Raw genomic sequence first — 22,792 nt, forward strand, 5'->3', positions numbered from 1 at the left:
ATGTATGTGCAAAGAGTGTAGATTGAGTAATTAAAATCCCAGAGAAAGTGTGTGCCTGCACACCTGTGCTTCATTTCCTGCACATGCTGTGCTGTGCACCCTCAAATCCATCCTGGAGGAGTGTACAAGGCCCTGCAGTCACCTCTCTGAGGAGCAGCTCCCTGTCCCCTGATGTTTGTGGCACGGAAATGCTGGAATCCAGGACCTGCTGGGTGCCCCTCAAGGAAGTATTCTCATTTTTCTCCACAACACGCTGATGATGATTTTTTTTCTTGTCTAGCCCCGCATGGACCAGTATTTTAATCAGATGGAGAAGATTGTGAAAGAGAGGAAAACCTCCTCAAGGATTCGGTTCATGCTTCAGGATGTGATAGACCTAAGGCTGGTAGGTCCCAACTCCAGTGAGTAAAAGAGCATGAGATCATGGAAGCCCAGACTGGTTTGGGTTGGGAGGGACCTTAAGGATCATCTCATTCCACCCCTGCCATGGGCAGGGACACCTTCCATTGTCCCAGGTGGAAGCTCCATCCAACCTGGCCTTGGACACTTCCAGGAATGAAGCAGCCACAGCTTCTCTGGTCATCCTGTGTCAGGGCCTCACCACCCTCACAGGGAAGAATTTTTCCCAATATCCCATCTAACCCTGCTTTCTGGCAGTGGGAAGCCATTCCCCCTTGTCCAAAGTACCTCTCCAGTTCTCTTGGCACCCCTTCAGGCACTGGAAGGGGCTCTAAGGTCTCCCTGGAGCCTTCTCCAGCTGAACATTCCCAGCTCTTCCAGGCTGTCATGTTCCCTTCCATATCCAGGCTGGATAAGCTCTCATGCAAGAGCGGGGATTCAGAGCTGAAGTGGGGTGTTCAGGGAAGATCTGTGCCTCTTCTCCCCAAAGTCTGGCGTTCAAAGCCAGGGAATGTCTCCACGTTGTCCTGGTGCCATGGTCAGTACACGGGAGGTGCAGGGGGTCCCAGCACTGTGCAGGCGAAGATGTGACCATGAGGGGAACAAACCATCCCAGCACCTGGAATTTTCCCCCTGGGGAAGCTGGTTTGGGTTGTGTGGAGGGTGAAATCACCATTTTGGCTTCAGGTAGATAATTACCCTGAGAGCTGTAATGAGGCTGCAGCAAGATAAGGGACAGTGTGATCACTCCAGGGCTGGAAGGGTCCAGGCAGTGCATGGCTGAATAAACACATGAAGCAGGGGAAGTGTTTTTGGAGTGACAGCTGCTCCTCTGTGCAGGATTCCTGTCTCAGCCATCACCATTCCTGGAGTGGTAAAGCACCATCTCCACTTAAAATCAGTCACTTCTTGCTTTTTTTATTTTCAGGGTTTCTTTTTTTTCCCTCAGGCTTAGAGGAAAGGCTCCCACAAAGAGTGTCAGTCATAAACTGAGAGTGACAGCAGCTCTTCTCTTTCCTCTGAACCTTGAAAGAGTGAGAAGCTGGGAATGTGCAGGCTGGGGGTTAACATGTCTTGGATTCAGTCAGGTCTTCTCTGCAGTCTCTGTTCTCCGGCACAGTCTCTGTACCTGAGTGCACGGCTTTGCTCTCTGGTGCTGGGATAACCATGTCCATAACGTGTCCCAGCTCCACAGGATTTTCCCCAGCCCCTCTAAGGCATGACAAGGGTGGGGGGATGAAGCCTCGCTGGCAATGTTCCAATTCCCGGTTTGATGCTCCCCTTGAGGTTTCCCTGAGCACGTGTTTGTTGTTTTTGCTTCTTCCCCAGTGCAACTGGGTGTCACGGAGAGCAGACCAGGGCCCTAAGACCATTGAGCAGATCCATAAAGAAGCCAAGATTGAAGAGCAGGAAGAACAGAGGAAGGTGCAACAACTCATGACCAAAGACAAGAGGAGACCGGGTAAAGTAAAAGCCAAGTTGGCTGCTCCTTTCACTCATTTCACATCCAGTGGCCTTAGAGGGAATCCCACATAAAAGCAAAAAGTCTGTGGGTTTTTTTTTCCTAAGTGTAATGAGCAAAGGGAATTTGGGGCCTGATTATGGCAGAAGCTGGAAAAGGAACAGATTTGCCATGGACTGGCTGTGGAGATTTTCAAGGGCAAATCCCATGGGTGAAAACAGCCAACCACAGGCCAACAGTGCTTAAGTTTTCCATTCATGCAAACCATGTTTGATTTTGTGACGGGCTGCCAGAAATCTGTTCTAACAAGTTATTACTTAGGAGTGAGGTTTGCCATCCATTCTTGTGCACTGCAGAGTCTCATTTCAAGAGAAAAACATCTCATTTCAGGAGAAACCATGTTGTCTTTAGCTGTTAAAGTCGTGAGGTGCTGACTCTGCATGAGGGAGTGTCTTGGCATCACCTTAAACTGCTCCTGGCCCTCAGGGCACTACCTGAAGATGAATTTGGAGTGACTGAGAAGATGAAGATTGGGACAGAGCAGGGCAAGAAGAAACCAATTTTTGGGGATTTTTTAATACTAAGAATTGTCAAATGAAAGTGCTTTGAAAACAGGGCATAAAGAAAATACATGTAGATTTTAATGATCCTAAAAGTGACACCACGAGAAGGTGAGGAGCCTGGGAGTGCCTGGGGGGCTCTGTGTCTGACCAGCAAGTGCTGCAGGAATGTGTGAGATGAGTGAGGCTCTGTTCATGAAAGGCATCTCACCTGCTCCTTCCATGAGCTCATGAATGTGTGGCATCTGTGAGAATGCAGGGAAATCCAGCCAGGAACCAAAAGCAGCCCTTGAAAGGAGTGAGAGCTTTTAAGCCAAGGCTGTTTTGTGAGAGCACAGGCAGGCAGGCTGGTTATGCCATGTCGGTGGGAAACGTTCCTGAGCAGGACCCTGTGGCCAGAGCAGCAGGGTGAGCTGAGGGTGGCTCTGTTTGTCATCATCAGGTGTCCCGCGGGTTGACGAAGGCGGCTGGAACACTGTGCAGGGGGCAAAGAACAGCAGAGTGCTGGACCCCACCAAGTTCCTTAAAATCACCAAGGTAGGTGCCAGCACAGGGCTCCTTCAGGCAATAAAAGATCTGTCAGTGCAGGAAAGACTGGGACAGTGTGTACAGGTCAAAACTTGGGGTTGGAACATTTCAAATCCTCACAGTTAATACTGTGTGTAAATCTCCATTATCTTCTGGATGTTCCTGTTTTATCCTGAGGGAAAGGAGTGTGCAGACTTTCTTAGGTTCACAGTGTCCTTTTAGTCATCCAGAAGCTGTCATGGCTGGAAAATCTGCATTTTATTCAGTAATGAGAATGTGAGACAGGATATCATGTGAGATGGGGATGCAGCACATCACTTGAGGGTCGCAAACACCTGCAGGAAGTCCTTGGCTGCCTCAGATTCTTGAGACCCTGTTCTGATCCTGCTCCTCAATAAAATGGGAAGAGCTGTGTCTGCTTTTAGAGGTTGCTTGATTTGGTGGCATGGTTGCATGCCTCAGTATTGGATAAAATTCCATGTTCATCCTCCAGATGAGCATCTTCCTGTTATTTCACCATTAGACTGATGGGTTTGGGACAGTTTTCCAGGCTGCAGATTGGCAAGTTGGAGATTTCTCCTTTACTAAAGTTCATAACAGCTCTGGGTCTTCTTGCCAAGGAAAGGTCTAGCCTTCGCATAAATCAGTGACTCCTAAACATTCCCTTGTCCCACTTAATGTCACTCTCCCTGAATTTTTACACTCAGTGCCTGGATTCTTGGAGAGGTGTAAAGCAGGACTGGGACAGACTGCAGCCCTTCTGCAGATCAAATCAGTTTGTTCTTTCTGAAAGTCATAAAACAGTCTCCAAAACTTCATTAGCAGGAGAGGTTCAGCCTCCTCCTGCCTGGGCTTACAGCTCACCTGGGAAAATCCCTTCTCCTCCATTCCACACAAATGGATCTAGTTCCACAGCAGCTGCTTTGGGAGAGGAGCTCACCAGAGATCTGCGAGGTCACAACCTCCTTGTCAGTAAATTCACCCACTGAACATTGTAAAATCAATGTTCTCTTCTTGCCAGACACCACTTCTTCCCTCCAAGTTCTGTGACCTGTTGTCATCCTTTGCCCTCTGGATTGTTTGGTGCCCTGCAAATCCCCCCAAAGCCATGACTGGAGGGTTGATGGACAGTGGAACTGGTTTACACATCACAAACAAACTGAACATCTTTCAAATGCTGTTATACTGAGCTTTTCCACCTTCCTGAGCTTCAGAATTCCCAATAAAAAGAACCTCCTGTTCACTGTGAATGTCTCTCACTGACATTTGGAAGAGCTCTTTGTGATGCCCTTTGTTGTTTGTGTCCTCTGTCTTGGGCCAGGGTTTGGTCTTCCAAAAATATGTTAAAGTGTATTTTGGTGTTCACAAGACTGGGATTATTGCCAAAAAATCTCCTGTTTATTATTAAACTGTGCAATTTGCCCTTGTAATGGTACATCCTGGTGTGTTTTACAGCCCACAATAGATGAGAAGATTCAGCTTGTGCCTAAAGCCCAGTTGGGCAGCTGGGGGAAGGGCAGCAGTGGTGGAGCCAAGGCAAGCGAGATGGGTAAGTCATGGTGGACCCTCAAACCCTTTGGCTTTGCTGACCAATAGCAGCTTTGGGTGGGGTTCATAGAATCACAGAATATCCTGAGCTGGAAGGAAACCATAGGATCATTCAGTCCAGCTCCTGGCTTTGCATAGACACCCCAACAGCCCCACCCTTAGAGCACTGTCCAAACACTCCTGGAGCTCTGGCAGCCTTGGGGCCATGACCATTCCCTGGGGAGCCTGGGCAGTGCCCCAGCACCCTCTGGGGGAAGAACCTTCTCCTGATATCCAATCTAACCCTCCCTGGCACAGCTCCAGCCATTCCCTCAGTCCTGTCCCTGATCACAGAGCAGAGATAAGAGCTGCCCCTCAGGAGGAACTACAGCCCCTGATGAGGGCTCCCCTCAGGCTCCTCTCCTCCCCTCTCTGTGTGAACTCCTGACAAGAAGGGTTAAATTGGGGCAGGACCAGCCTTTCCCCAGCCTGTTCCTTATAGCTCCAAAACAGCTACAGCTTAACTGCTCAGTGATGCCAAGGTATCAGCATCTCCTGACCTTGTCACTCTGCTCTGTGTTGTCTCCACAATCTCCAGACTCCTTGCGACCAAGTGCCACGAGTCTGAACAGATTTTCTGCCCTGCAGCCTCCAGTCTCCCCAGTATCTGCCTCATCTGCATCTTCAGAACTAGAATCTCGCAGGGCCTTAACGAGGTGAGTGTTGCTCCCTGGGTTTTCACTGCTGCACTTTGCACCCACTGCTCTGGGTACCAGCACTCGGAAAGAAGAGAATTTCTTGCCTTTCCAGGAAGGGCTGGGTCTTTTTTTCCCTCTGAGCTCAGTTCAAACACACCTGTAATTTATAATATTATAGGAGAGAGAGGTGGAATTAATTTTTAAAGCCGTTTTGATGAATGTTTTAGTTTCCACTTCACCCTTCAGCAAAGGGTAGCTGTGTATAACAGATTAAAATCTCTTCAGATAAAATGGAGTGATTAAATAGGTTGGATTTAATGGCCATGAATTCAGCCAGGTCAAGATTTTTATTTATCCAGAAAAACACACCTAAAACCTGGCAGAAATGCAGCATAAAACAGTGTCTGACCCTTCCCATCAGGTGTGACCTGCCCGTGCTCCCGCATCCCACAAAAAGCTGCACAGCCTCTCTCTCACTCCAATTCCTTCAGGGCTGCAGCCACTCCAGCGTGGAGCATGAAACATGTATTAACCCTCAATAATTTATTAGCTCTAGACACAGTTTATAAATGTACCGTTCATTTAAAATGTCACTGGATCTTCTTTCCAGTGCACACAATTTGTATTACAAGAAGTATTTTCCTGGATTGTGCCTCTAATGTTTTCCCTCCTATTTCAAGTAAAACTTGGGCTTACCTGGAAATTATTCCATTTTGGTATTGTTTTGCCCATCTTACTCATCAACACAGTAATTAATAGGACAGATCCTTGTCACCTGTTGTAGGAGCCTTCACGGTTCAGGAGGTATTTTTCAATAAATGGGTAAAAAATACATCTCTCATGGAATCACAGAATGCTTTGGGTTGGAGAGACTTTAAAGATCACCGAGTCCCACCCCCTGCCATGGGCAAGGACACCTTCCACTAGCCCAGGTTGCTTCAAGTCCTGTCCAGCGTGGCCTTGGACACTTCCAGGGGTGCAGGGGCAGCCACAGCTTCTCTGGGCACCCTGTGCCAGGACCTCCCCACCCTCACAGGGAGGAATTTCTTTGTAACATCTAATCTAAAGCACTTACATAATTTCAAAATGAAACAGAGTTCTTGTATTATAAAATGCATTATTGCATGTATAAAATGGGTGCTGTAGAGAATTCACTGCTTTTCCATGTGCTCTCTAGGAAATGTTGGCTCTGCCTGTGCACTCTGGTATTTGTGTTTGTACATCCCTGAGATTGAGTTAGTTTTGGTTGTAGATATAGCTGTAAGAAATGGAGTCAGCAATCCTGTGGGGCTTTGGGGGCAGTTTTTTCCTGCAGAGTACCTTTTCTGACCTCTGAGCATGTTTTTGTTCGGCAGTCGCGGGAGCACGGGCAGGGAGAAGAACGACAAACCTCTGCCACCTTCCCTGTCCCGGCCCAACACCTTCCTCCGGGGCAGCAGCAGTAAGGAGCTGCTGCTGGACAACCAGGCCCAGGAGGAGCAGCGCAGGGAGATGCTGGAGACAGTGAAGCAGCTGACAGGAGGCATGGAGATGGACAGGAACAGCACTGAGGCTGAGAGGAACAAAGCCAAGGAATCTGGTAACAGCTCCTCTGTGCTCGGGGAATCTTGCTGCATGTGTGAAAAGGCACAAGGGAGAATCTGTCAGGAGCAGTGACAGGTGTCTGTGCAGGGCGTTGTCAGGCTGCTGCAGCTGTGATGCACCTCCCAGAGCTGGGTGACACAGCTGAGTCAGGCAGGCCTGGGCCTCATCCCTCTGGCCAGCTCCTCTGTAGGATCCAGCAGAGTTTAAAGGCTGCAGGTAGCAGCACAGCACCATCTGTGGCATTATCTTGCCTGTTTTATCGTGTCACTGTAGCACTGGTTTCTGGGCACAGAGTCCCCCAAATCAGTGTCACTTCTTCAGGTATTCCTTTTCAGTGCCCAGTAAAGTCATATCTACCTTTTCCAAATATTCCCCAGGGCCAGGGCAGGGTTTTGCATCTGGGACAGATGGTGCACAGCAGCTTTTTAGCACTGTGTTGTTGCCAGCTGTCCTCCGAAGCCAGCCCTGGTGCAGTGGGATGGTGGCACCCACCAGGGTGACTCGTCTGTCACCTTGTCAGTCCTGCACCTCCTGCTTTTCCCTCCTGCCAGCTTGGGCTGATTGGTTAGTGGGAAAATGTGGAGGACACTTAGGGTGATGTTCCCTGTGGGACCCTGATAGAAAGGACAGCGTTCAGCTCCTTCCCTGGGAAACATCTGGAAACTGCTGCAGTGAGGGAAACGCCTGAATTAGCACAACCCAGGCTCATCCTGAAGCTTTGGGACGTTGTAGACAATCCATGGGGACCAGGATGTGATCAGGAGATAGCCTTGGGCAGCTGCCCGTTGCACTCAGCATATTTTAACTTCGCTGCAACAGCTCCCAGTTTAATTATTTAATGTTGGTGGAGAGCTTTGAAGGTGTTTGACCTGTGCTACTGCCAGCTGTGATCCTGCAAGGTCAAATTACAGAAATATTGGGAGTTCATATGGATGGAAAGTAGCCAGGAAAAAATCACAGAATCCCAGAATGGTTTGAGTTGGAAGTAACCTTAAAGCTCATCCAGTTCAAACCCCCTGCCATGGGCAGTGATAACCTTCCACTTATCGCAGGTTGCTCCAAGCCAAAGAACTGCCCTGTGCCTGAGGATGGGATAGGGGACACACCTGCTTGGGTGACTTCTGTTTTCAGAATGTCATCTCAATAATGCTGATTTTTCTTAATCAAACATTTTTTTGTTGCATTTCCACCAGCCAAGCCAGAAGCTCCCCCAGCTCCAGTGCAAGAAAAGCCTTCTCTATCAGAAGAAGAAATAGAGAGAAAATGCAAATCTATCATTGATGAGTTCTTGCATATTAATGATTTTAAGGTAAGCAAGATGAAAACCTCACTTAACAGAAAGCTCTGAGGGGCTGGAGTGATTTCTCTCCAGGATGTCTCTGTCAGTAGCCAGGCCACACAGAGGCAGCAAAAATGGCAGGGCCAGAGAGAATCCAGGCAACAGTAGCAGCAGCAGCTCTGTGAGCAGTTTCAGGACAGTTGTCTCCCAAGCTTGTTTTCTGCCCTGCTGGTAATAGGAAAAATAGCCCAGCCTGTGTATTTTAAGTAGCAAGATGGATGTGTATCTTGTCATGAATCACTGAGCAGCTCCATAATACCAGCAATTTTGGAAGCAGAAAAGCTAGTGGGAAAATAAACAGAGGTTTTCATTTAGTTATCAAAGCATGTGCTGTTCTGATCTGGAGGCAGATAAAGCAATACTAAATATTGAACACACCACTCCAGAGGATTTTTAATAAACATTGGAAATTACGGAGCAGCTGTCATCACTTCCTAGCTAAAAGGTTGAAATTTTGTTTCCCTTGTAAATGGGTTTTTTAGCTCGTCCAGGGAGTTTGCAAGAAGTGTTACATTGGCAGCAAAGCTGCTTCGTTTGATCTTTCACTGAAATAAATTTTAAAACCTGCCAAGTTTGAAATGGCAGCACTTGGGAGTTGCTGGTTTGGCACCCTAAAAGCAGATTTGCTGCTTCCATTTCATTGGACTTCCAATTAATAATTGGAAAGAGGAATATTCTCATGATGGATTGTTTAGAGTTCACATCTCGTTATTGGGATAAATTATTAAATACTTGGTTTGGAGAGGAAAAACCTTGCTCTGATTGGCAGTGGGCTGGCCTGGGACCCAGGGGCTGGTGAGCAAAGGAGCCTCCACTCCTTTTCCTTCTTGTGATGGACTCCAAAGACTCCCTTGGATGCCTGGGATGAAGGCACTTTGGGGCCACTTTGGTTCTCTGTTTGCAAATACAGTGATGTATTTCCGTGGCTGGAAATGGAGCTGAATTGCATTAGATGGGCAGGGCTGGTTAAAAGTCTGTGGGGTCGAGGCAGCTTGCTTGCATCAGGAATTAACTGATACTGGGGAATTCTTGAGGCTCTTCAGATGCAGTGAAGCTCTGACTAACTCTGCTTAAACTCATGTTCCTGCAGCCATCCCTGAGTGAGTTCCTGCTGTGTAGAGCAGAGGAATGTCCCTTTGCAGGAGTTTGGTGCTCAGGGCTTGACCTGACCATGAACTCAGATGGCTGAGCTGTGACCCTGGTGACAGCGGGGTTGGCCAGAAGGGTTCCCTGTGTGTCCTGGGACTCTAGGATCTGTCTGATGGGCTCTGAGCCAAGCACACAGGCCAGGACCACCGAGCTCCTGACCTGTGAGAAAAAGCCATTCAGGGCCTGAGGAAACACATCTGGGGCTGCCAGGACTTGGTAACTCAAGGCATAGCCAGTCACAGAGCAGATGCCTGTGGTCAGAAAGGCCACTGAGATCCATGGGCTGGACCCAGAAGGTCATTGGAAGATCCTTGTGATGGCAGTGGAGATTTTTAATGTGGGACTTTGAGCTGCTCTCGAAGTCTCTGAGTGTTTTCTTTGTTTAGGTTGCAAAATATACAAGCCAGAAAGTAGGAGGTTTAGAAAGGGGAAATTTTCCTCCGAGTGTTCCCCAGATATTTTCTGCTTCTTGATGGGCTGTGGGTTTGTAACACAGGCATTTGTGGTAAGTTAGATCAATAACAAATCTAACCTGATACCCTCTTTTTGACTTGGCTTGATGTTTGATGCAATAATAGGTGTTTTGGTGGCATCCAGACCACAACTCCTGCCATTTCACCAAGCAGCCCGGCAATGTGATTGCGTATTTTAAAAATTGTTACCTGAGTGATATAAATTCCATTATTGCTATTACTATTGTTTTTGTTGTTATTATTATGTCATGAGGTTCCACAGCCTAGTTCAGCACTTTGCCTGTCAGCTTCACTAAATACTCATTTCACCAAAAATCCCCAATGATACAGTAGATAATACTCTTATGCTACGTTTTTGGCTGCTTTTCAGTTCAGGGGTGACTGATGTGTGTCATTCCACAGGAGGCCATGCAGTGTGTGGAGGAGCTGAGTGCCCAGAGCCTGCTGCCCGTGTTCGTGCGTGTGGGAGTGGAGTCAACGCTGGAGCGGAGTCAGATCACCAGGGATCACATGGGCCAGTTGTTACATCAGCTGGTGCAGTCGGGAAAGCTGAGCAAGCAGGATTTCTTCAAGGGGTTGGTATTCTGCACGGAGAATCTGTAGATTCTTTTCTTCAGTGTTTCTTGCAAATGGATGCTGTGCTGCAGAGAAATGATCTCCTGCCTTGTTTTGGTATCCTGCTCTCTCCACACATTCTTTTGGAAGGAGTGTATCATCTGGGTGTTTTTATAAGGAATATTATTATTGTAATCTATTTTAAAGCATCTGAAAGATGCTTTAGGGAACGTAAATATGTTCATATTTATATCAGTTTTTATTTTGAAGCAGATCTGTAGGTGTCTGTTTAAATGTGTGTGTTCAGATCCCTGTTCTGTGCTGCATTTCTCCCTGTTTGCCTTTTGCAAATCCCTGAGTGTAATTGGAAGAGGAGGAAGTCAGAATCTTTCACACGGCATTAGTGTCTGGGAGCTCTGTAGCCTGAGCTCCCATGCAATCCACAGAACTTCAGCCACTCTCCCACTGGGAAAAAGGCTTCAACCCACATGGTGCCATTTCTCAGGACACCTCAGCTGAAGCAGCGAAGTCCCCAAGGGGCTGAGGAGAACGTGCAGCAGATGGGTTGGACCTGACTCAAAAGACCTGAGTTTCAGCAGCTGGCTCATTTCAGCTCCCTGGGTTTTGTGTTCCCAGCTTGCTAAATCCTAAATCCTAAAACAATCCATGTTCCCAGGGAGGTCCCTGGCAGCACTTGGTCCTCACTGGGGTGTAGAGCAGGATAAAACAGGGATAACCACAAATGAAGTAGTGAAGGAGCAGATAAAGTAATGCTGTTGAGTGTTACTCCTCCTGAGTTTCTGAGGAGTTGGCTCTGTCTGGCTGCTCTAATTTGAATCCAGTGTCATTGTGGGGCCACTGACCGCTCCAACGGGGAACTCCCTGCACACATGTCTGTCCCTGAATTTCATCCAGCTCACAGATTTAGGTAGCCTGAGCTCAAAACCGTATGGAACAGCTGAAGAAATCTATATCCACAGGGAATACACTTCTGTCCACACAGCATTGATGGTCACAGGGACTCGTTTGAGGTGATATATATCCAAAATGTATTGTGATTAAAGCTGTCCTGGAGTTTCCTGGAGTTTGGATAAGCGGATCTTGATGAAATACTGGGATCTGTGGTCTGAATGTGGCATAAACAATGTGAAACAGCTCCTGAAGATGATGGAAAGGACAAGTGGTGTTCAGTGCGTGCTGAGAGCACCAGAAACCACCTCACTTACTGACACAAGAGAAATGACCATGTAATGAGGGATCACAGGATGAACACTGGTCACGGCCCATGCCTGGGGTGATGCACAATGGGAAAACAGTTTCTGGCAGAAAGGCTGAAGGAGCAGCAGAGGATGCAAAGAACGAAGCAAAGGAGGTGGTTTCTGGTTTGAAACGTGAGAGAAAATGTGCATTTATAGTCACTAAACAGGACACTGGACTTTTCAAGGTTTTCGGGGAGAAATGAACCATGATAGAAACTGGCAGGCAAGCAGAAAAATTACAATCTTCTACCAGGCACGGGAAGTGAAGCCACCTGTAAGGGTTTCATGGGAGAGAGGAGTCTTGAGCCATTCTGGAAAGTGTGTCATTGAGGAGCAGTCCCGTAATTCCTGCTGCAGATAGAACGCCCCCTCTGCTGAACTGATCTCTTACTTACAGATATTTCACTGCTTACCTTACATTTAGAATTCTGTTAGGATAAACCCCTTTCTCTAAATGTTGGGATATTTTTAAGAATGTTTCATTTACTTGATGGTTTATATTTGTAGATACAAATGCTTTTTAGTTTTATAGGTGTTACTAGTTAGCAAATTGTTTGGTACAGTGATAGAAGAATTTTTGTAAATGGAAGTTTCATGGATGTATCTGTTGGATCTACAAAAGGTGGTGTCTTTTCCACATATTCCTCATGGTACTGTATGGAGAAATTCAGTTCCGGCAGTGTGGAAGTACCAAAAGCATAAAATGGCAATAGGGTTTTCATTACCTTTGTGATTCTCCTCACTCCTCTCTTTCTTCACTCCTCTTTTATGGTACAAAACATTTTTAAAGTGCAGATTTCTTTGCAGGAAATGTCTCCGATTAAATTTTATGTAATACTTGATGATTTTCCTTCTTTTAAAGTTTTTCCGAGACCCTGGAGATGGCGGATGACATGGCCATAGATATACCCCATATCTGGTTGTACCTGGCTGAGTTGGTGACCCCCATGTTAAAAGAAGGAGGAATCTCTATGAGAGAACTTATACAGTAAGTGATGCTTTCCCAGCTGTGCCTGCAGTGTTTTCACTGCATGAAGGATGAGCAGGTGAAGGATGAGCAGTGCTGGAGGCTCAGCTCCCCAAAGGAGCTGATGGGAAGCGTGCTGCACATCCTTCTGGACTGACACTGGTCTGAGAGCTCTGCTGGGAGGGAAGCTTGGTGCTTTCACCCTTGGAGAAGGATTTTATCCATAAGTCCTCTGATGGTTTCAGCTGAGCTTAAAAATACCCCAACATTGTAGAGTGTCCAAGGCCAGGCTGGATGGGGCTTCGAGCAGCCTGGGATAGTGGAAGATGTTCCTGCCCAAGCTTTGGGATTCTATGTCTCTACCACCTGGGCATTGCCTTAACCAGGCACAAAACCGTGTCTGCAAGACTGGAAGCCATTTCCTGGGCCAGAATTCCTGTACTTTCTGTATGTCCTTATGTATTTGGGGATTACCTGGAAGCCAGTTGAATGGTTCCTATTTCTGTTATACCAGTATATTAAGAAAATTATAGTCTTTCCCCTCTACCCAAATGCAACATCCCACAAAAATGAGTGGATTTGACTTTAAATGTAACATATTTCTTGATGTAAAATTCAAGTCTTTGTAATTAGCCCTGTTGTGACAAGGTCACTGCATTGCTATATGTTTTATCAGTAGTGCCTTCCTCCCTGGCAGAAGTTGAAGGTGATCTCCTGCCTCAGTTTGCCCACTACCCCTTGCTTTGCATTCCAAATACAAATAACAAAGAAAACACCCGTTTTTCTTTCATTCTAGAGAATTTAGCAAACCCTTGCTTCCTGTGGGAAGAGCCGGCGTCTTGCTTGCTGAAATCTTGCACCTTCTATGCAAACAAATGGTGAGTGTCCAGGTGCTCCTGTCCTCCGGAGGGAGGAGTGGACGCAGCGCTCGTGTTCCTGCATGAAACCTACACCGTTCCCACGTGAGGACATTTAGGGAAGGGCCAGCCAGTGCAGATAACTTAGGAAACCTGTCTCTGCACCCCCAGTTTCCAACCAAGCCTTATGAGGTTCCAAGAAGTTGAGTTAACTTTTTGTTTTCTCATCACTTTTCCCTTTTGCAGGTACCTTTGCACCTGGCTTCTCCCAGAAGCTAAGAGTGCTGAAATACTGCAAGAGGGACATGCTCAAGGGATTTCTGGGCTGACCAGAAGCAGCAAGTGCCGGGAGTCTTGCGAGAGAGCTGTTCTTGCAGACCGGAGAGGTTCTCAGGGTTCGGATAAGCTTCCGATGGCCTCAGACTGCTGGGTGCTTATCCAAACTAAACCTGCCGACTCTTGCGGTTCACCCAGCACTGGGGTAGTGACACCTCCTCACCCCGTGACTCCGAGAGCTCTCTTTCACACCTCACAGCTGCGTGTCCAACCAGTTGGTGGTTTCCCTATAATTCGTCTCCATTTTTGTCTTTTTGGTTTTTGTTTTTTAACTCCAGCTAGATCCTGCATTTTGGATAGTGTCTATTTCCAACCCTGTAAAATCCCTCACTTGCCTTTTTTTATTTTTTCAGCATGCATTCAAGTAAGGTTGAATGTTCCAGGAGTATTTAAGTCTAACAGTGCAAAGAGTGATTTTTATTTATTTATTTTAGTCTTGTGCTTGTTTGGACAGTCAACTTCCATTTGTTTTTTTCCTACTCTGTGAAAGAAAAGCTGCTGTGCTCTGGGTGTGGAAGCACAGCCTTGGGTCTCTGTTTCTGCCACAGCTTTCTGATCCAATCTTGTCAGGTCAAGACTTGGACACAGGTATTTCATTGTAATATCAGCCATCTAATCCAGATCTTGATGGATCAGAGCAGGAACTATGTACAGTTGGCTCTTAATGAACTGTATTGTAAACTGAAAATTGTAATCTGCTTTGTAAACTAAATATCAGGCAGCATTTCTCAGCTTGGCTTAGGTTACTCAATGATCTGCTGTGAGCAGGTGCTGTAAGGTGAAACTTTGGCAAAGCATTTGGGTGAAAAGAGGTGGTTGTGCTCAGCATTTTTATTCTTGTCAGAACTGTGTGTGTGCCCTCCAAGGCAGGAAGCTCAAAGGTCAGTTTGACATTAGAGGCTGCAAAAGGCTGAACTGTCTGTGCTCAAAGGCACTGCTCTTAAGGTTTGCATAAGCTCTAGGAATTGAAGAGAGAATTTCAGATTATGTGCCTGAATTTGAGGCTTGGTCTGTGCATAGAAAACAGCCGTGTAAATAAGGAATTTTCTCAAAGGAGCAGTTTGCCGGAGCCTTACTGTCAAGGCAGGGGAGTGTGAGTCACAGAGTAAGTCAGGAGAAGGATCTGAGTCATCCATGCCAGCTCTGTGTCAGGCCGTGGGAAACTGCCTTGTTCCACGTGTCACTGCTCCTGGGTAACCTCAGAGGTCGTTGCGAACCCCCGTGTCACTTCTGCCTTGTCCATTCCCTGTCATGAGGCGTTGCCCACCTGACAAGATGTGCATACCCAGGTGGGACTGCACATGTGGTTTCTCTTGCACGGGGTCTCCAGATGTTCTCACTCATTGCCGGGTATTTGTTGGGTGGCTGAACGGTCCTTTTATTCCTCCTGACACAGCTGCACCATTCTGGCCCCTGTGAGCTCCCGGGGTGTCCCTCAACGCTTTAAAATGGACAAACTGCTTGTGTTTCAGAGCCATAAGAAAGTGGGAGCCTTATGGAGGGAGTCTGGCCTCAGTTGGAAGGACTACTTGCCCGAAGGGGAGGATGTACATACCTTTCTCATGGAACAAGTGAGTTCAGATCATTTGCTTGATCATCCCCTTTGTTCATCCTCTTCCATCCCCTTCTTATGTGCAATTGGAATATGGGGTGAAGTGTCTCCAAGTTGAGGTAGATGGTTTCAGCACCACCTTTTGAAACACATGAAGGACAAGCCTGTCCCCTCTGCTCCCAGGCACACATCTCTGGTCACCTAGCTTCCTCTCGGAGATCTGTTTCTCCAGCTGGCAAAAGGAAAATCAAGAATGAATTTTGGAGCAGGACAGACAATCTGCAGAAGGGCCACAATAAATCATAGCAGTTAATCACTCATCCCACCTTGGATTATGGAGGGAGCCAGGACTGATGGAGGCACCTCACCTCTTGGTGGTGCTGCTCCTCAGGAAGACACTGTCTCCCTTTGGAGCTCTGAGTGATCCACTGCCCTTTCTGGAACTTTGGAAGTGCTGCAGGATATGAAATGGTTACTGCAGCCTGGGCCTTGTGGGTATTGCAGCTCCTCTTTCACAGTTTTCAAGGAATTGGGGCACTGGCTGCAATTCCTGCAATGCTAGCTCTGGTCATTGCATTCCAGCCCCTTTAGCTCCACTTGGGCAGCACACACTTGATTTTGTGCTCTGCTGTACAGGGCTAGAGGTGCCTTGTTGTCTTTGCTGGATAATGTAGTTCCCATGTGTTTGTAAAATGCTTCCTAACCTTTGGAACAGGGAAAGGTTGTATTGTAACAATAACTGAGCAGCTGAAAGATGCCAGGAAGCAGAATTATATGTAATTGTCTGCTTCAGTCTGGTGTAATTCAGCCTAGGAAGGGAATTTCACTAATTCTTGTGATCACATGTGGTGTTGCAGAAGTTGGAGTTCACAGAGTCCGACTGTTCCAGTTCCTCAGAAGCACTTTCAGAGAAAGAACTCTCTGCGGAAGAGCTGAACAAGCAGCTGGAAAAACTCATTGTTGAAGACAAGGCAAATGATGAACAAATCTTTGACTGGGTAGAGGTACAAAGATGATTTTCACCCTCCCTGCAGATTGTTTAACTGCTTTTGTAAATATGTTCTGGTCTGAACATCTTGGGGTATAGGACACTTTGAGGATGCTGTGCAATCAATGCTTCCAAAGAATTAAAATCTGAAATATAATCAGTTATTTAAGAGTCAGCTTTGGGAAGGAAGAGTTTTAGCCATATTAACTGTATAGCTGCCTTTTAAGTACTGTAGACTTTCTGATACTGAATACGCTGCTTCTGCCATTTAGTACATTTTAGAATTAGACACCACTATATTGTTTCTTCACAAAATAGGGAAGCTTCTCATTACTTTTTTTTCAACATGACCTCTGCAAATTTCATCTTTTTAAAACATGCTGCGCAGTCACTGGGAGCACCTTTTTCCAGTGCACTGGGCCAGGCACTGGAAGAGAAAATAAAGAAAATAAAAAAAAAGAGGAAAAGATAGGCCTGTCAACCCACTGGTCTTTGCTCTCAGTCTCTGGCTGCATTCTTTAATCCAGATGTTTAGTGTCTTAAATTATACCCAGCCTGATGCATTTACTCTGTGCTTACACTACATCTTGGTCAGCTTCAGTTCAGTTATTTCTATGGCAGAGCAATGTGTTAGAAATGTCACTTTTCCACTGCTGTTAAGAGGAGTCAAGAGTGGAATGAAAGCAGCACTGAAAATCTGGGATCACCCACAGGCTCTTTGGAGCCTTGGACAAGTTCCACAACCATTCCCTGAATTTCTTTTACACAGCAAACAATCTCCACCCAAGGAAGACACTGTAAAGTTTGTTGGAAAAGTCTGAAACTCTTTGAAACTGTGTAAGGGCGTTGCAGGAGCCCAGCGTGGTTGGTTTGGTTCTGCAGACAAATGGCTCCTTGTGGGAGGTGTTCAGTGGCACATGGATCCCATGGGAACTGGTGTTGCCTGTTGACGTCCCTGAGGGAGTTTCAAGGAGTGAGTGGGAAAGCTGTGTGTTTGCAGGGGTGAGCTGGGTTTGTGCTGCAGCAGTTTGTGCTCCTGCCAGACTCAGGGCTGGAGTTTGGAAGCAGTTGCGCTCCTGAAGCACTGTGTTTTTAACTGGTCCATTTACTCTTGATTTCAGGCTAATCTAGATGAAAGCCAGATGAGTTCACCTACATTCCTTAGAGCTTTAATGACAGCAGTTTGTAAAGCAGCTATTATAGGTGAGTAACTTGCAGCATAAACACCACACAAACCAAACCTGCAAAGAATTATTTGGTATTTCTCAGGTTTATATCACATTTCCCTGCCCAAGGCTGTGTTTTATCACACACTAAGGCTTTTCCATCATTTGGGATTGTGCTTGGGAGCAGGTTGTCCCTTTCCCCTTGTGACAGCTGGGCGCCTTGCCGGGTATGGTGTTCCTGAGGTGACCCTAGTGTGTCCTGGTGACCTTGTGTGAGCAGGGGTTTCAGACAGCACTGGGTAATGCCAAGTTGTTCTTTGATTTTCTTAATGAAGGTGGAAATGACTGAGATATCATTAAAGCCATTAACATTTCCACTCCTGTGTCAGCAAGGATGCATGGGCACCCCAGCAATGGCAGCGTGGGCTGCAGGAAGAACCAGTCCAGGGCTCAGGCTTATAAGAGTTTTATATCAAAAGTTTCAGTTTTGGAAAGAAGGTTTATGTGGATTGCTTGACTGTACAGCTGTCAGCTGGAAATACAGGAAAGGGAGGGCTCCCAAGTCAGACATGTGAACCTCAGACCCTCAGGGGGTTGAGTAAAGCACTGCAGCCAAAAACATCTGCTCAGTTCACTTGGTTTTCTTTAACTTTACTGTTGGCATCTGGCAAAGCAAAACATGGTGCTTGTAAAAGGTCTGGTTCTGCTCTGAGCTATGATTTGGGGGAGAGAATGGGCTGGATTCCACCGTGTGAGGGAGGGGAGGGACAGCCCAGCTCCTTCCTCTCCCTGAGAACAGAACCTTGCTCATGCCACCTAGTGTTGACAGAGACATAACACAGATTTCCAGTGTTTAAGGGTTCTGTCTTGTGTCAGGGAAATCATCCTCTGGTTTCAATTTTGACCTTGCCTCTGAGTTTTTTTGTTTCAAAATATCACTTAATTGGGTTGCATGATCTACTTGAAAGCTGCTGAATAATTTATCCATGTGGCTGATGGACTTCTAATGTGTATTTTTTATATATTCACTATTTCCTGTGCCATGTGCAACTTATGATTCTGTTTCTGCCCTGGTATTTTTAGAAAAAAAAAATTCCAAAAACCTTCTAGCCTTCTAAACCCAGTTGCCTGTGGAGACACAATTTGCATTGCAAAGTATGGTTGTGCTGCTTCTGAATGTGTTAGAGTTGGGGTCACTGCAGATACTGGTTGAATCTGGGAAACTGGAAGGAGCAAGATTTCCAGAAAAAGTCATTAACCAAAAGTACTTCCTGTTGTTTCTCATCCTCATTTTCTCTTCACTCTCACCTGTGTTTGTGATTGCTATTTGTATAAATAAAGGCAGTCAAAGATCTGTCCCTGCTGCCGTGTGCCAAAGCTGACCCTGCCTTCTCCTCTTCCCCTCAGCGGACTCTTCCAGCTTCCGAGTGGACACTGCTGTTATCAAACAGAGAGTGCCCATCTTACTCAAGTACCTGGACTCAGACACAGAGAAGGAACTACAAGCACTTTATGCACTACAAGCATCAATAGTAAAACTTGATCAACCTCCTAGTAAGTGTTAACCTCCGTGCTGGGGATTTGAGCCTGCATAAGGGAAGGGGGGTTCTGTGGGACACTGAAGGAGGATGTGCTTTTCCTTACCGTTGTAGGCAGCAGATGAGAGAAAACGGTGTGTGGTGGGTTCAGCTTGTCCAGATTCCAGCTCTTTAGAGCAGTGCAGGTTCCCTGATGCTTGGCCCAGAGGCCAGCTCTTCTGTTGTTGCTCCTGTAAGCAGCCACACAGAAGGAAGGACAGAAGGAAGGACTCTTTTCTGTTGGTAAAAAGAGACCAAAAAAAGAGCAGTAAAAAATAATCAATTGAGTTTGCAGTACCTGGGCATGTGAGAGCATGGGTGTTGTTACTGCATTTCTGCTCCACAGATGTCTGTGGGCTTGAAGGGAACAAAATGAGTTCCCTTGAAGGGAACAGCTGATGAGTTTTGTCCCAGAGATGCTGCAAAGAATTCTTGTGGGACAAGAGGCGAGGGAGTTGCCAAAGAAACAGGGATTCCGAGGGAATCTGCAGCACAAAATCCAAGAGTTCCGCAAAACACCCAACACGATTGTCCTTAGTGCCCTTTGTGGCATTAGTTGGCCATTATCCCTCCGGCTGAGCCACAGAAATCCAGGGTTGGAGGGAATCCAGGCTGTGTGATCCAGAGGAGATGGGCTGCTCTGGGTTCTGCTTGCCAGCTAATCTCTAGATAACGTATTCCCATGGCTGCTTTCCCAGCTTTCCCTCCGCTCTGACAGCGTCAGAGGGGTCAGTTTTCCCCTTTACCTGAGTGTGAGGAAGCAATAAGTGAGTAAGAGCCCTTCTTTCTCCGTGTCTCTCCATCTCCTGTGCCAAGAGGCTGTGTTAATCCCCTTATCCGCAGCCGTGTCTCTGTCCGCAGCTGACAGATGTTCCCTCCCATTATTCCATTACTGCAGATTTGTTGCGGATGTTTTTTGATTGCCTGTATGACGAGGAGGTCATTTCGGAGGATGCCTTCTACAAGTGGGAAAGCAGCAAGGACCCTGCGGAGCAGAACGGGAAAGGAGTAGCGCTCAAATCTGTCACGGCGTTCTTCACGTGGCTAAGGGAGGCCGAAGAGGAGTCAGAGGATAATTAAAACTTAAAATACAGATTTAAAACAAACAAACAAAAAAGAAACAATTTAAGTATTTTTTTAAAAAGTTTCACGTCTTCGCCAATCACAGTGCAGCAAGGCCAATTCTCTCTCGCAGACCCCCCTTGACCCACACACGCACGAGTGGGAGAGGTAAAGCCCGAAAAACACCGAGGTGATCATGGAGGCAAAAAGGTACTTGAAAAAACAAACCACAAAACTAAACTTCAAACCTGAGGGCGGGAGCACTAAACCAAAATACATGTATTATTTATAGAAAATATTTTCTGTTTTAATCTTTTCTTTTTAAACAAGGACTCATACTTAGGAAAACACACAGCAAAACAAATCTGTTCAGCAAAAACAAAAACAAGTTGAAAACTTTTAATTTATTATTTTAAGGACTGCAAATGCCAGTGTAATTTTTAAATTTGCAGTTTCTGTAAACAAATTGTATAATAGAACAAAAGCGGAGAAATAAATTTCCCTCCCCTTCATACGCACCTCAGTTTTGTTTCAAAGCATGATAAATAGACAAAACTTTGAAGGGGGTTGGGGTGAGCTAGATGAGGACAAGATCAATTTTTTTTTATTGTCATCAGATTTTTCTGCCTGCCTCTCAGCTTGCTTCAAAAATTTAAAAAGAAAATAGTAATCAAACCATACATAACCTTGGATCTGAAGGAAATGCATTTGAGAAAACCGCTGCGGACCAGAGTGCTCCGAAAATAACTCATTGAAAACAGTGCTACCCCGGGGAAAAAAGTACTAGTGATACTTTGAGAACCTTTAGAGCAACTTTAAGGCTTGTAAATACATAGAACAAATATTTAAAAAAAAAAAAAAAAAAGAAAAAAAGAAATTGACTCAATACTATTTCTTTTCACTTTCAAAATATAAAGAACAAAATAAAGACAAACATTGCAAGTTTAAAAGAAAGTAAAACGACTTCTCCTTTGACAGCTGCTGAATGTGTGCACCATCCTGAGCGGTGCTGGCTTCCTTGGCGTGCCGTAGGTCCTCGGGCCCAAATTGTGTACATATAGTGTGTGTCTGTATGTGTGACTACCAAAAATGAGGGGTGAGAGCAATTGTTGTTTAAAAAAAAAAGGTAAAAAAAGGGGATTGCTGTTGTGCCGAGAGAACTCCCTGGCCAGGGAGTAGCCAGTGGCTGCAGGGCCTCGTAGGTGCGCTTGGTTCCCGAGGCTGGGACGTGACCTCAGGGCAGTCAGTGCCCGATCCCAACTGGGTTTCTCAAGCCATGTGGCAGTGTGTCTCTCATGGGACTTGGATCAGTGGTGTCATCCGGGGCCTTGTGACCCTGGGAGCTCCGGAGGTCGCAGCTGTGTGAGCAGAGATCCGACAGCCCTGCGCCTGCTGTGCCTGTGCAGCCAGAGCCCTGGCCAGGGGAGCCCAGCACCAGGAACGGGTGGAGGAGCGACGCGGTGCTCGCCCAGCTCTGCCCGCCCCATATCCATGTCCGCAGTGCCAGCACGGCCAGGGACAGAACCACAGCCGTGGGAGCACCTTCTCTGTGCCCAGCAGGAGCCAAGCCCCGGTGCTGCTCCAAACTGAGCTGCTGCTGAGGTCGGGAAGGCCCTCGCATGTCTCTTCAGCCACCAAAGATGACCTGCTGGCTCTCACTGTGAGAAGCACCTGCCATCAAGGACTCTGCAAAGCTGGGGAAGCCCTGAAATATGGTTTGTGAACTGTGGTCCATGGACCATGAGTAACCTGTGGAGCATTTGCGGGCAGTCTCTGCAGCACTGGCTGCTCACATGATGCTGTCTTTTTCTTTCCAGCTGCTAAATCATGTCTTTTTAAAAAAACTTTTAAAAAACTTAAAAAAAACCCCAAAAAACAACAGCAAAAAAAAATCCCAGCAACAAAAAGAAACAAACAAACAATCAAAAAGGGGAAAAAGGCTACAAATACATTAAATACTTTCCTAATCTTACTTTTACATGTAAACAATTGCTGTACTTGCCTAAGGATGTGATTTGATCACCACGGGGAAGGGAGGAGGTACCTGGTTGTGGCCAGAGGGGAGAGGTCCATGAGACACTTCTCCTGTTAATGTGTTCCACGCCATGAATCTGAGCTAGAGAATCCATGGCCTAAAACACTAGAGCATTGTTTGGGTTTCTTTTTTTTTTTTTAGTAACAATAAAACACTTTTCTCTGATGTTTTGTTAAAAAAAAGAAAAAAAGAAAAAATATTCTCACCGTTAATATATGCACATGTATCTGCGTGTACCACATCCAGTGATGCCTTGGCCTCACCATTGGGCCCAGAGGTTTGGATGGGCTCTTGAGGTCTCCTAAAAGTTTGTCCCCACAGAACTCCCACCCACCAGGGCTCCAGGAGTGTGTTAAACCTCTGCAGAAGGTCACATGGGTGCTCTTCTTCCAGAAGGCTTTTTTTTTGAGTGATACATGGTGGCTTGTAGCAGTTAAGTAGTTGAATTAAATGGATGCAAGTTTGTATGTAAATGAGAGTAAATATTTGCCAAGTCAGTGTGGACAAATGATGGAATTCGTCTCAGGGTGGGCAGTGTCAGAGCGCACTGAGAACATGAGTGCAACAGCAGAGCCATGCAAGGACTGATTTCTCTATCACTGCTATGGATCAGAAAGGAGGAACTTACTGTAGAGCCTTTGAACAACCCTGTGAATCCCAAGTGTGTCAGGGCAGGGAAATCTGCCTGGCAAGCTTAAACCTTCTGGCTAAAAGAGATG

At 46.4% G+C, this 22,792-nt stretch overlaps 1 protein-coding gene and 1 long non-coding RNA gene across 19 annotated transcripts in view; one reads left to right on the top strand and one right to left on the bottom strand.

Moving 5' to 3' along the window:
* The window catches only part of EIF4G3 (eukaryotic translation initiation factor 4 gamma 3), a 140,119-nt gene extending 118,103 nt beyond the window's left edge, over positions 1 to 22,016 (top strand). For 17 of the 18 annotated variants that reach the window (XM_085079721.1, XM_085079727.1, XM_085079725.1 and 14 more), the window contains 15 exons: positions 281 to 385; positions 1,729 to 1,861; positions 2,864 to 2,958; positions 4,405 to 4,498; positions 5,075 to 5,192; positions 6,530 to 6,753; positions 7,952 to 8,067; positions 10,122 to 10,294; positions 12,396 to 12,521; positions 13,297 to 13,378; positions 15,166 to 15,264; positions 16,103 to 16,249; positions 17,355 to 17,436; positions 18,807 to 18,953; positions 19,875 to 22,016. In XM_085079721.1, the coding sequence (XP_084935847.1) occupies positions 281 to 385; positions 1,729 to 1,861; positions 2,864 to 2,958; positions 4,405 to 4,498; positions 5,075 to 5,192; positions 6,530 to 6,753; positions 7,952 to 8,067; positions 10,122 to 10,294; positions 12,396 to 12,521; positions 13,297 to 13,378; positions 15,166 to 15,264; positions 16,103 to 16,249; positions 17,355 to 17,436; positions 18,807 to 18,953; positions 19,875 to 20,056 (1,923 nt within the window). In that variant the 3' untranslated portion in view covers positions 20,057 to 22,016. Of the gene's footprint in view, positions 1 to 280; positions 386 to 1,728; positions 1,862 to 2,863; positions 2,959 to 4,404; positions 4,499 to 5,074; positions 5,193 to 6,529; positions 6,754 to 7,951; positions 8,068 to 10,121; positions 10,295 to 12,395; positions 12,522 to 13,296; positions 13,379 to 13,603; positions 13,778 to 15,165; positions 15,265 to 16,102; positions 16,250 to 17,354; positions 17,437 to 18,806; positions 18,954 to 19,874 lie in introns of those variants that run through there. The other variant, XM_085079740.1, reaches the window with a different exon arrangement.
* LOC146428369 (uncharacterized) lies at positions 13,571 to 19,190 on the bottom strand. The gene is made up of 2 exons (XR_014856092.1): positions 19,044 to 19,190; positions 13,571 to 15,477 (listed from the first exon to the last, which is right to left on the bottom strand). It is a non-coding gene; the product is annotated as an uncharacterized LOC146428369 (long non-coding RNA).
* Positions 22,017 to 22,792: the final 776 nt, after the last annotated feature.

The sequence above is a fragment of the Lichenostomus cassidix genome, chromosome 21 (assembly GCF_008360975.1).
Source record: "Lichenostomus cassidix isolate B80296 chromosome 21, HeHo_3.0, whole genome shotgun sequence".
In the NCBI taxonomy this organism is placed as follows: domain Eukaryota; kingdom Metazoa; phylum Chordata; class Aves; order Passeriformes; family Meliphagidae; genus Lichenostomus; species Lichenostomus cassidix.